This window comes from Pyrus communis, chromosome 14 (assembly GCF_041283825.1).
Source record: "Pyrus communis isolate YQ-2024b chromosome 14, ASM4128382v1, whole genome shotgun sequence".
NCBI classification, from domain to species: Eukaryota; Viridiplantae; Streptophyta; class Magnoliopsida; order Rosales; family Rosaceae; genus Pyrus; species Pyrus communis.
Window position 1 is genome coordinate 12,438,169 of NC_142578.1, and position 11,841 is coordinate 12,450,009.

General features: G+C 35.9%; 2 protein-coding genes across 2 annotated transcripts; both read right to left on the reverse strand.

Annotated features, from left to right (window-relative positions):
* Positions 1 to 4,048: 4,048 nt before the first annotated feature.
* Positions 4,049 to 8,030, reverse strand: LOC148691250 (uncharacterized). The gene is made up of 14 exons (XM_088683962.1): positions 7,665 to 8,030; positions 7,360 to 7,572; positions 7,172 to 7,264; positions 6,970 to 7,086; positions 6,375 to 6,899; positions 6,193 to 6,300; positions 6,020 to 6,118; positions 5,704 to 5,946; positions 5,391 to 5,614; positions 5,098 to 5,297; positions 4,927 to 4,990; positions 4,667 to 4,733; positions 4,401 to 4,496; positions 4,049 to 4,180 (listed from the first exon to the last, which is right to left on the reverse strand). The coding sequence occupies exons 1-14, from the start codon at positions 7,953 to 7,955 to the stop codon at positions 4,076 to 4,078; spliced, it is 2,445 nt and encodes an 814-aa protein (XP_088540088.1). The 5' UTR covers positions 7,956 to 8,030; the 3' UTR covers positions 4,049 to 4,075.
* A 299-nt stretch (positions 8,031 to 8,329) lies between these two features.
* LOC148691251 (uncharacterized) lies at positions 8,330 to 11,841 on the reverse strand. The gene is made up of 3 exons (XM_088683963.1): positions 9,272 to 11,841; positions 9,050 to 9,155; positions 8,330 to 8,974 (listed from the first exon to the last, which is right to left on the reverse strand). Exons 1-3 carry the CDS (start codon positions 11,839 to 11,841, stop codon positions 8,330 to 8,332), a joined length of 3,321 nt encoding a protein of 1,106 aa, XP_088540089.1.

Consider the following 11,841-nt stretch of genomic DNA (forward strand, 5'->3'; position numbering starts at 1 on the left):
CAATGGAGTGTTATTTTCCTAGTTCTGTTTTTTACATTTGGATTCGAACACTTCTATGCAATGTTCGTTTCCTGGTTCCTTTTTTTTTAGTTGAGCAGACTCCTCCATGTAAACGAAGGCGAGATAGAGAGATATAATATACATGTTCTAACTATTTATAGCATTCAGATCATCTCAATATCAGTTTCATAGGAATAGAAATCCAACGACCAAAGCTTCTTCCTTTGCCTCTCTTCCCCCTCAAGTTCTCTTTCTCCCTCACACTTCCACACCTCACCATTGTTAACAAACCCCAAATTCAATTGCAGGTCATCTGTACTCTAAGTCTGATTTATTTTTTCTCTATCCCTTACTGTATTAGCTTTTTATTTGTTATCTCTTTCTTATTCTTCATCATATTTGAGAGTTCTCTCTTTATAATTCTATCATAATTATGAAAAAGATCTCTGGAACCAAAAGACATTGGTTTGCATGACCCCTCTCTTTGTCGTTTCGTTAACATCAGCTGAGATTTTAAGGTGATGGAGTTGCAACTGAGGGATGGGGTGGTGTTGGGGTTGATTTTGGAGGGGGTAAGGTGAAGGACCTACAATTGGTGGTTGTGGGTTGGGTGGGTTATAGTGGTGTTGGGGTTGATTTTGAGGTGCGGTTAAATTTAATTTGGAATTTGGGGAGTTGGTGGTTCGAGGTTGAGAGCTTCAAAGTGAGGGAAAAAGAGAAGAGATGAGGGGAAAAGAGGAAGGATAAGGGATTTGGGCCGTCGGATTTGTATCAATGGAAGAGATCTATCGGTCCAGAGGATCTCTACAAAATTGATCCGGAGATGATCTAAATTCGTATTTATAATAGCTTAAGGTCATATGACATTCATAGAGAGAGAAAGAGAGAGAAGGATAGAAGATTCAAATTCTAACTAGACTTAAAGCCTATGTTGCATTCGTCATTGACCTATGCCTAATTAATAAAAGGGTTATTTTGGTTCCAATCCCTAGTTAACCTAATTGTTAGATTGAAACTTTGTTTGTTTAAATATTTTGATTGAGGTCCTTAGCCTCATTTAAGAGATTTAACTCATGCATTTATGCATTTAATGTAAGATCCCACATCGCCAAGGGGTGAGGATCCTGTAAGCCTTATATGTATATTCCTATCTCTACATAGCACGAGGCTTTTTGGGAGCTCATTGGCTTCGAATTTCATCGGAACTTCAAAGTTAAGCGAGTTCGCGCGAGAGCCATCCTAGGATGGGTGACCCACTAGAAAGTTTTTGTGTGAGTTCCCAAAAACAAAATCGTGAGGGCGTGGTCGGGGCCCAAAGCGGACAATATCGTGCTACGGTGGAGTCAAACCCGGGATGTGGTGGGGACCCGAGCCGGGATGTGACAATTTGGTATCAGAGCCAATCTCTGGACGGAAGTGTGTCGACGATGACGTCGAGCCCCTAAGGGGGGTGGATTGTAACATCCCACATCGCCCAGGGGTGAGGATCATGTAAGCCTTATATGTATATTCCCATCTCTACCTAGCACGAGGCCTTTTGGGAGCTCACTAGCTTCGGATTCCATCGGAACTTCGAAGTTAAGTGAGTTCGCGCGAGAGCAATCCTAGGATGGGTAACCCACTAGGAAGTTCTCGTGTGGGTTCCCAAAAACAAAACTTTGAGGGCGTGGTTGGGACCCAAAGCGGACAATATCATGCTACGGTGGAGTCGAGCCCGGGATGTGGTGGAGGCCCAAGCCGGGATGTGACATTTAATGTCCCCCAAATTATGAAATTTAAATAATATTTTTAAAATATAATAAATACTTGAAAATCAATTTTAGAGTAATATTGTTCTTCACAAAAATTATAGCAAAAAAATAATGTACACACATAATTACTAACATATTTTAAAAAATAACTATTGATATATTTTAAAACATAAAATAAATACATCTAATTAGCATGGGTACATTTAGGAAAATTAAAAATGGGTACAAATAAATTAAAAAATATGGGTACAAATACAAATAAAAGTTTAAAAAACATGGGCACAAAAATGAATTAATATATGGGTACATATTAGAAAATTGGTACAAATTAAAAAAAAAAAAAAAAAAAAAAGAGCATTGCATATTAAAAATGGGTACAAACTAAAAATAAAAATATATGATAAACAATTTAGCCATAAATATAAATATAATAAGTGTAACGTTTCTAACACTAAATGAATATATTTAGAAATAAAAATATTCTGTTATTGAAATAATTAATGACATTTATTAAAATCTAAGTACCTTAATAAAAAATTGAAAAGAAATAAGGTATTAATCAATGGAGTAGGAAAAATAAGGATGAGAACCTAATTTTTCCTTAATAAAATATATCATTGATTAAGTCCAAAACAAAAATATGTTATTGACATATAACTTAATAGTAAAGTTTTTATTGACTTTTGGCTAAATTACCTTTGCTTTTAATCATAGCAATTATTTTCAAAATATATTTAAGCAAGGTCTTGAAAGATTATCTGTAAGATCCCACATCGCCCAGGGGTGAGGATCCTGTAAGCCTTATATGTATATTCTCATCTCTACTTAGCATGAGGCCTTTTGGGAGCTCACTGGCTTCGGGTTCCGTAGGAACTCCGAAGTTAAGCGAGTTTGCAGCGAGAGCATTCCCAGGATGGGTGACCCACTGAGAAATTCTCGTGTGAGTTGCTAGAAACAACCATGAGGGCGTGGCTGGGACCCAAAACGGACAATATCGTGCTATGATGAAGTCGAGTCCAGGATATGATGAGGGCCCGGACCGGGATGTGACATTATCTAATAAGGGGGATTGTGGTTTGCGGTTGGATACTATCCGATAAGTTCAAGTGATCAGGTTTTCTACTGGGATAATGACTGCAAAGGTTTGAATGGGTGAGGATTGTGTTATGTGACAGTGCGTGTAAAGAGACTGAGTTCCAATTCAAACTTCAAGCCTATGTGATAATTGGTTTGAGATCCAAACCATGCATGGAGATCAGAAGGTTACCTTCCGTGCAATTCAGGCATGCACGGAGTAGCTGGTCAAGGATATCCAAGATGCCAAAAAGGAGATAAAGATGGAATTTCATCCCCACCAAATAATGATCAGGATGCCAAATCACAAGACGGTTTTGAAACATCAGGACTCTATCCTAATGCATAGTTTGAGTTGATTTGGTGCACGTGGTTTAGGTTAGGTAGATAATGCCAAATGAGGAACATTTAACATAAGGGATATCTCATATTCATTTTGTTCACTGAGTAAACTCGCTTTATAAAAAGCTGGAGACAATGTAGAAAACTCCCTTCAACTCAACAAACAACTCATAATGAAAAACACAATCATCCAAACCCTCTCATCAACATGTCTTTAATTTGGGCTAACAGCACTGTGTTGGTAACCGGTGACATCTTGACACTACTACAAATTTTTACACACATGACGCATTTTATGGGTCATGTTAAACGTTTAATGACACAAGGGTTTAGCGTCATCTTTGTGGGTGTCATTAAAGATATTTTTTATGACGTTGAAAGAGTGTCATGTATTACTTTTAAGGACGCCCAATAAGTGTCATTAATTTAAGAACTTGTGTCATCTATTACCATTTAAGACACATAATAAGTGTCATGAACATAGGAATGAGCGTCATGGTATACTAATCATGACATACGCACAATGTCATTGAATTAAAAAAGTGTGTCATCTATTTCAATTGGAGACCAGAATATGTGTCATAAACAGAGGAATAAGTGTCATGGTACAGTAAACATGACACCTGTATAACGTCATGTACTATAACACTCCAACGTCATTGAATATTAGCAACGACACACAAAGCGTGTCATAAACAATTTAATACATGTCCTGAAATATGTATGATGACATATATAAAAAGACTTAACATAATTCATCGAAGAAGCAAGATATTAAATTAAACAGTATTGCTTCATAAATTTGTAATTCATCAAGTACCGAAGTATTACAAAAGACAATATAATGTGTAGAGTTTCCTACCAAAATAAAACTATAAGTTCACTTAATTTAAAATTTCACAAACTAGCTAATCTAGTGTTTCATCTATTGGGATGAAGTCATCAACATACTCAGCCCACTCTATTCTTAATGCATCAATTTCCTGTTGAGTGTATGTAGCTTTTTCTTTGAACTGCAACAAATCACAACCAAAGAGAGCATGTTACAACAAAAACTAATTTCAATCATTAACTAATAAGGAAGTGGTCAATTAGCATCAACTAGCCCAGAAAGAACAAGGGCTCTGTACTCGCTGATGTGTTTTTTTTTTTTTTTTTTTCACTCGATATAGAGCTAATAAAATGTCAAGCGAATACACCTGCTTAAGTGCTCTTTGTAACAGTAGTACTAACCTTGGTAATAATTGAGCAGTTCGGATCATCAACGATTTCCTTCATGTATTTCATCACATAATATCCACATTCTACAGTTCCTTCTTGCAAAGGGCACTGCATATAAAAATAAAAAAAGTATAAATAAAGAACTTTAAAAGGATGTAAGATATCATGACCATAGCAATTCAAATAATCATTTCCACATATCGTTTGGCGTAACATTTCAAATTTTGTGCTCCTACATACAAAACGCAAATAATTGTCGGCAACATATCCATACATACAGTCTTGTCCAGAACACCATTCAGTATTACAGAACACCACCAAAATATTATCAAGAATAATGAGAAGCTTACAGGCATGCCGATCCCGTGAGACAAAGATTCCTTACCTTTACTACTTTCCAATTAATATTTTTTCGACCCTTTATTCCCTTTTGAGCTTTAAACATCTTCAATGCTCCACGTAGAGGATAATAACACATGAAATATATACAAATTTTGAAATGCATTAAATAAAGACAAACGTATATCCAAATACTTACAGTTCAACAATGTTCTTCATTCCAGGATCTATCTGTATCCAATTAAGCGAGTCCATATAATACACTAATTCCTCATAGGGGTCAATAATAGCCAACAACCAATGAAACCTACAAAACATAAATAATTGCATTCTTTATCACACAATGGTCAACTACTGATCTGTTAGGAACAAAAGTTCAAAACACATAGTACTAATAACCCTTTGTTATACGGAGCAAAAATTAATTGTCCTTTTTTGCAGTTCTGTAATCTAAGAGCCAGTGCATTTGATCTTTGTTCCTTTTTGCCAGCCTTCTGGGAAATTCTGCCAGGATCTACAAATCCAAACATTCCATCAAGATTGTTCTTCTTCAACGTTGACCAAAGTTGCCTACAAAAAATGTGGCAATTAGTATCTTATCATTACCCAATGTGGGTGCATGCAATAGACTGTATTGTATATAAATTTAAGATTATGTCAAACCTGATGTAAATTGAAATGCAAACAGTCGATATTTCAGCCATGGAACAAAATTGAATGATGTCATCTCCACCAATAAATGTTGTGTGCTCATTTCCGAATAGGTCAGATTCCATAATGATAGGTACAGTAACATCCTTATGCATGTTTTGAGCTATGAGCATAAGTGAACGCAAAGCCAAAGGTTGTTTTTGGGATCTTTGCCTGAGGGGTGGATTCGTTCTCAACTTTGCATAGATAGATAAATATGGTGAAATGAGACATATTAGTACTATAATTTTTTCCACATATTCATAAGAAAATCACATAGGAGTACCTCATCATTTATCACGACAAGATGTCGTGGCCAAGCTACGTGACTCCCAATTGCTTGTTTGATATTCACAGCTTCACAACTAGGTATTGGAAGAAGAGCATCTTCTTTAATTGCTAAATCAATAGAAACACGTAGGTTCTTAGGCCCAAGTGGAATTCCATGTATTGGCCCGTCTAATGGGATGACTGATCCATATGCAACAATGTTCTTAGCAGTGTCTATAGCGAGCTTGCACTGTTGTACCTTAAAAACAATATTTCATTAATCAACTATTGTCGGGATTATAGCATAAATAGGAATTGTAAAGGGCATGTACCTTCTTGATATCAGATATTTTTTCCATGGAATTTGTAATTTTGTTTGTCTTATCGTTGATGTTCACATCATATATGTTCTCTTGGTCACTTTGCTTTACCTTGGAAAATTAAATTAATTAATAATCGCTACTTAAAATAGCCAAAAAGAACAAATACTACAATGACTATGTACCTTGAAATGGTTCTTGATATCACTTTCTTTTTCGTTTGAATTTGCAATTTTGTCCGTCTTTTCCATGATGTTCAAATCAAATATTTCCTGCATATCCTTTTGCTTGACCTAAGAAAAGTAAACTTAAATTAACATTGCTACTTATTATAGTTAAGAACGAAACTTGCATGACTAGTACATACCTTCTTAGCTTCAATCTTATCCATGGTTTTAGTATTCTTGTTAACCTTTTGTTTCGCTCTCTTCTTAGACATGAATTTCGGCACATCGTCATGTTTTGCTCTCTTCTTAGACATGATTTCCACCAAATCACCCTGTTTCACTTTCTCAGTAGATGTTTCATTTTTTTCTTTCTTTGCTGTGCAACTAGCTTTCTCAGAAATATGATTGGACTGTACCACATTATATTGGACCAACTCTTGCATCTTGCTCAACTGATCTGGAGTTAACAAAGAAGCAATCAAATTGAACTTCTTATTTAACTCCTCAATGTGTAAACTTTGCTGCTCCAAATGTGTTTGCATCATTTGTTGTTGACTCGATTGAGTTTTGCATCTTGGAGTCTTGAAGTACATTCTATGACTGACACCAGTTCCAACACCTCTTACACGACCCGAATATTCAGGTGTTTCCAAAGCAATTGTCAATATGTCATTACTACCAGACGTTGGTAAAGTCCCATCTTCAACGGCCTTAGTTACTTCATCCTATAACAGTTGGCGTTAGTATGAAATACATCAATTAAGTATCTTTCCCAACCTTACAGATAAAACTTACTATTTTATCAGCGCGTACTTTCACCATCTCATTCGTATAGTTTCCTTTTTTATCAACACGTCCAAGCTTCCAAAGCACTGATCGATCAATGTCAGCAGTGATTCCATAAGCTGATTTCTATTTGGATGAACGTATCAAAATTATATCAGATAGTTTTTATTTGCATGATAATTAAATGAATACAAAAGTAACTGGACATTACTATTTGTTCTTCCAATCTTGCATAGCCTTTTCTAGAAAGTCGATGAGGGTACTTATGCTTAGCTCGCCTCCTCGATTGTTCTTCATGGATTTTCTATCAAATGCAATCCAATAATTAGTCTTTAATAATTGCAAAACATAATATGTACCGGATGCTTCGTACTTAATTTTGAAATCATATATACGTACCATATGCTTCTCAGTTAATCTCGACCTCACAAATTCATCCCATACTGGCTGACGAATGAAATCATAGATCTGTGGTGGTTTCTTTAAGACTTCAGGTTGATCTTTGAACTTTAATATGTACTCGCATGTTAGACTACTCTTGAATGTTCGCCATGTCTTTGCAGCACTCTTCAAAACATCCGCTCTGCTATTTGAATGTACTATAAAGGCTTTCTACAAATGCATAATAGAAATTGGTCATTACTTTCACAAAGTCATACAGATGTAAAATTTTTTTTTTTTTGTTTAGTTTTTTGGAGATATACCTGAACCATGTCCCAAATCTTTTTTTTATAAGATGACTCTACTTCTTTCCAAGCTGGAATTGTAATTGGAACTGTGGTACGCGCCATAACACCAATAAAACTTGCTAGTTTTGCTCCTGCAAGTCCACACGGTTGTCCCTTACTGTTATATCCAACCTCTAACCGATCCCCATCACTTCTACCTTGCACCAAGTCTTGCAATTGAGTTGCACCTCTTGGTTTCCTTGTTACAAAATCTTGGTCATCTTCTTCTGAATCTGTCATTTCATCAATATATTCTGCAAGATTCATTTAAAATCAAGACAATGATCAAATTAGTAAGGAAGAAAGAAATATAAAGAACCTTAAAGGTAATGTTTGGTTCATTGAATGAACCTTAAACGGATAGGCTCATGCCAATAGTTGGTTGAGGAAGTAAGGAAAAATAAAGAAATAGGGCAATTGGCCATTCTCCAAAATCATAAAACCAACCTTCATTCAATTCAATTCCAATGTTCATTTCAATAAACAAATACTCCCTAAGTGACAATTGTCAATACTCAAAAAAAAGAACAATATGAATTGTCAATACTCAAAATAAAGTCGTAATGTAATTTAAAAATATGCATTCAACATAGCATTCAATAACATATGAAATAGAGTAGATATTCCTCTGAGTGATATGACTATGTATTTTCAACCCAAATGCCTTCGCAATCATCCCGCATGTAGATATCATCAGACTCCTCAGTTAGAACATCAAATGACTCAATGGGTGGCAATTTAGTAGTAAGACATTCGCGTTCAATTATAGTATCTCCTAGCTCATCATCATGTAGCCAATCATACTGAGGCCCAGGCAGTACAACCGACCACCTTGAATCCTCTGGATCTGGAATGTAAAATATCTGCTTCACTTGAGTAGCTAAAACAAAACTATCTGACTTATGTCCAATTTTGTTGAGGTCAATTAATTTGATCCCAAACTCTTCTAATCTGATGCCACTTTTATTTTCAACCCAATCACATTTAAATACTACACGCATGAATGCGTTATAATTAAGTTCCCATATCTCTTGAATCACCCCATAAAAAGTCATATCTGAGATAATAGGATTCTTATCCTTAGCGCTTGAAATTTGCATCGTATTGGCCACTAAGCTTACTCCACTGTTTTGAGTGACTTGTGAATCATCACGAGACTTGGTGTGAAAATTACAACCATTAACAGAATATCCAGAATATTTTGTTACTTCATATCGAGGGCCATGTGCTATCCATCTCAAGGTTTCTGATATGTGATTATTAGGGACATTAAGCTCATCCTCAACCTGCATATGTTGGCATAATTAGTTTGAGTTCATAAACAAAAATGTTAGTGCATAAGTACAATGCGAGTTTAATACCTTTTTTTGCAGCCAATAAATGAAAGTTCGATTATGTTCATCCTGAAGCCACTTCAAATTTTTTGATTTTTTGGGGTGCTCCTTAATCAAGGATTTCTTATGCTCCCTGATAGTTTTTTTAATTAGGTAACATTGAGTTGGTCAAAAGGATAGGAAATGTTGTAAGTAAATGAAAAAACAATGAGTTAAACTATATAAATGAGTATGAATGGTTAAACTTACTTGATATAAGGTTCCACTTCAGGTGTGTTATCCAAAACATAGTGATGTGCTTGCTGCCAATGCTTTTTATCCGCCTTCAAAAATTTTCCAGCCGATAATGGATAGCCAACATCTTTATGATGTGAACGAATCTTCAATGGAATTCCAATTGGGTCTACCCCTGATAAATACTCGCTACAAACCTCTATAGCTTCTTCTGCAATATAACATTCAACCATACAACCCTCTGGACGATATGTATTTCTCACATAACCCTTTAATATTTTCATGTACCTTTCAAAAGGGTACATCCAACGAAAATAAACCGGTCCACATAAGCGAACTTCCCTAACCAAGTGCACTGTGAGATGGACCATTATATCAAAAAAGGAAGGTGGAAAAATCTTTTCAAGCAAGAACAAAGTAATCACCAACTCACTTTGTATTTCATCTAACCTTAAAACATCCACTGTTTTGCTGCATAAGTGGCTAAAGAATAGACAAAATCTGGTGATAGCATATCTTACATGCTTTGGCAGTACTGCACGAAGTGCCACGGGAAGTAGTTGCTGCATAAGTATATGACAATCATGAGATTTAAGATTAAACAGTTTTAGCTCCTCCATTGACACAAGGTTTCTAAAATTTGAAGAATATCCTGATGGGACCTTGAGTTCGGACAATGCTTTGCAAACTGAAATCTTCTCAGCCTTAGATAATGTATAAGGTGCTGGGGGAAGAAATGTTTTGTTATTTCCATGTTCTGGTGCCAAATCTGTACGTAGACCTAAAGCAATTAGATCATTCCGAGCTGCCACACCATCCTTTGTTTTTCCAGGAATGTTAAGTAATGTACCATATATACTCTCACAAACATTTTTCTCAATGTGCATAACATCTAAACAATGTCGAACATGCAGTGACTTCCAATATGGTAAATCAAAGAAAATTGACTTCTTTTTCCAGCGAGTTTGAACATCAGCCTTTTTGTCTACTTCTTTTGCCTTCTTATCTGTTTCTTTTGTGTTCGCTATTCCACTCCTCACCTTCCTTTTTCCAAGAAGCTTTGTATTCTTTGACATAATATTTCCTTTGTTTTTGTTTTTTGATGGGAGATCTACATTCTTCTTACCCCATGATATTTTGATTCCTTCAACTTCATGCAATATTTCTTCCCCGCTCAACGGAGATGGAGCTGATCCAAACTCTTGAGTACCATCAAATGGTTTTTTTTGTTGTCGGTAATGATGATTTTGTGGTAGGAATCTTCTATGACCAGTAAAGATTACCTTTCTCCCTAACTTTAGCCATTTAGAAGATGTTCTATCACCACATATAGGGCATCCAGAGTATCCTTTCACACTACACCCACATAAGTTTCCGTAAGCAGGAAAGTCATTGATAGTCCATAATAACACAGCCTTTAACATAAAGTTCTCCTTATTGTATGCATCATAAGTTTCAACACCAACCTCCCATAGAGTTTTTAAGTCATCAATAAATGGTGCCATATAAACGTCGATATCATTACCTGGTTGCTTAGGGCCAGATATCAACAGTGTTAACATCATAAATTTTCGCTTCATGCATAACCATGGTGGAAGGTTGTAAGTGACCATAATCACTGGCCAACAACTATATCTACTGCTTAAAGCGCTATGGGGATTAATCCCATCTGTTGAAATTGCTAGTCGGAGATTTCTTGGGTCACCACCAAATTCTGGCCACATGTGGTCAACAAGCTTCCATGAGGGAGAGTCAGCCGGATGACGCAACTTACCATCAACTTCTCTATCTTGGGCATGCCATATCAAATTCTTTGCTGTCTTGCTGTTATAAAACATTCTTTGAAATCTTGGAATAGGGGGAAAATACCATAATACCTTTGCAGGTACCCCCTTACTAGGCTCCCCAGAACTTTTGTTAACCTTCCATCTAGAAAAACCACATGTAGGACATGCAATTGCATCTAAATGCTCTTTCCTGTATAGGATGCAATCATTGGGGCATGCATGTATTTTTTCGTACTCAATTCCGAGAGAAAACAATGTTTTTTTTGCTTCATACACAGAGGGGGGTATTTCATTCTTCTGTGGGAGCAATACTCCTAAAAATTCTAGTAAATCTGCAAATAGTTTATCACTACACCCATTCTTTGCTTTTATATTGTACAATCTGACCAAGGTTGATAACTTTGTGAAGTTTGAACCAGGGTATACAGGTTTCTCTGCATCCTCTAACAACTTCTCAAATTGTTCAGGATTTGAAGCAAAATGATCATAAGCTGCTTTCACCATCCCGATAATGTTATCTTCAACTATTTCTTCCCGATTACTCATTTTCTCATTTTTACTATCTGGAACAGCTTCTCCATGCCAATACCATGTACAATAACTTTGATCTATACCATTGAAAAAGAGATCCTCTCTTATCTCTTTAACCGTCCTTGATTTGATGTTACCACATTTTAGGCACGGACAACGTATGTAGTTAATATCAGTAGCGTGAAGCATAGCATAATTCAAAAAGTTTTCAACCCCTTCAGAATACATTTGTGATCTTCTATCCATAGACATCCAAGATTTATCCAT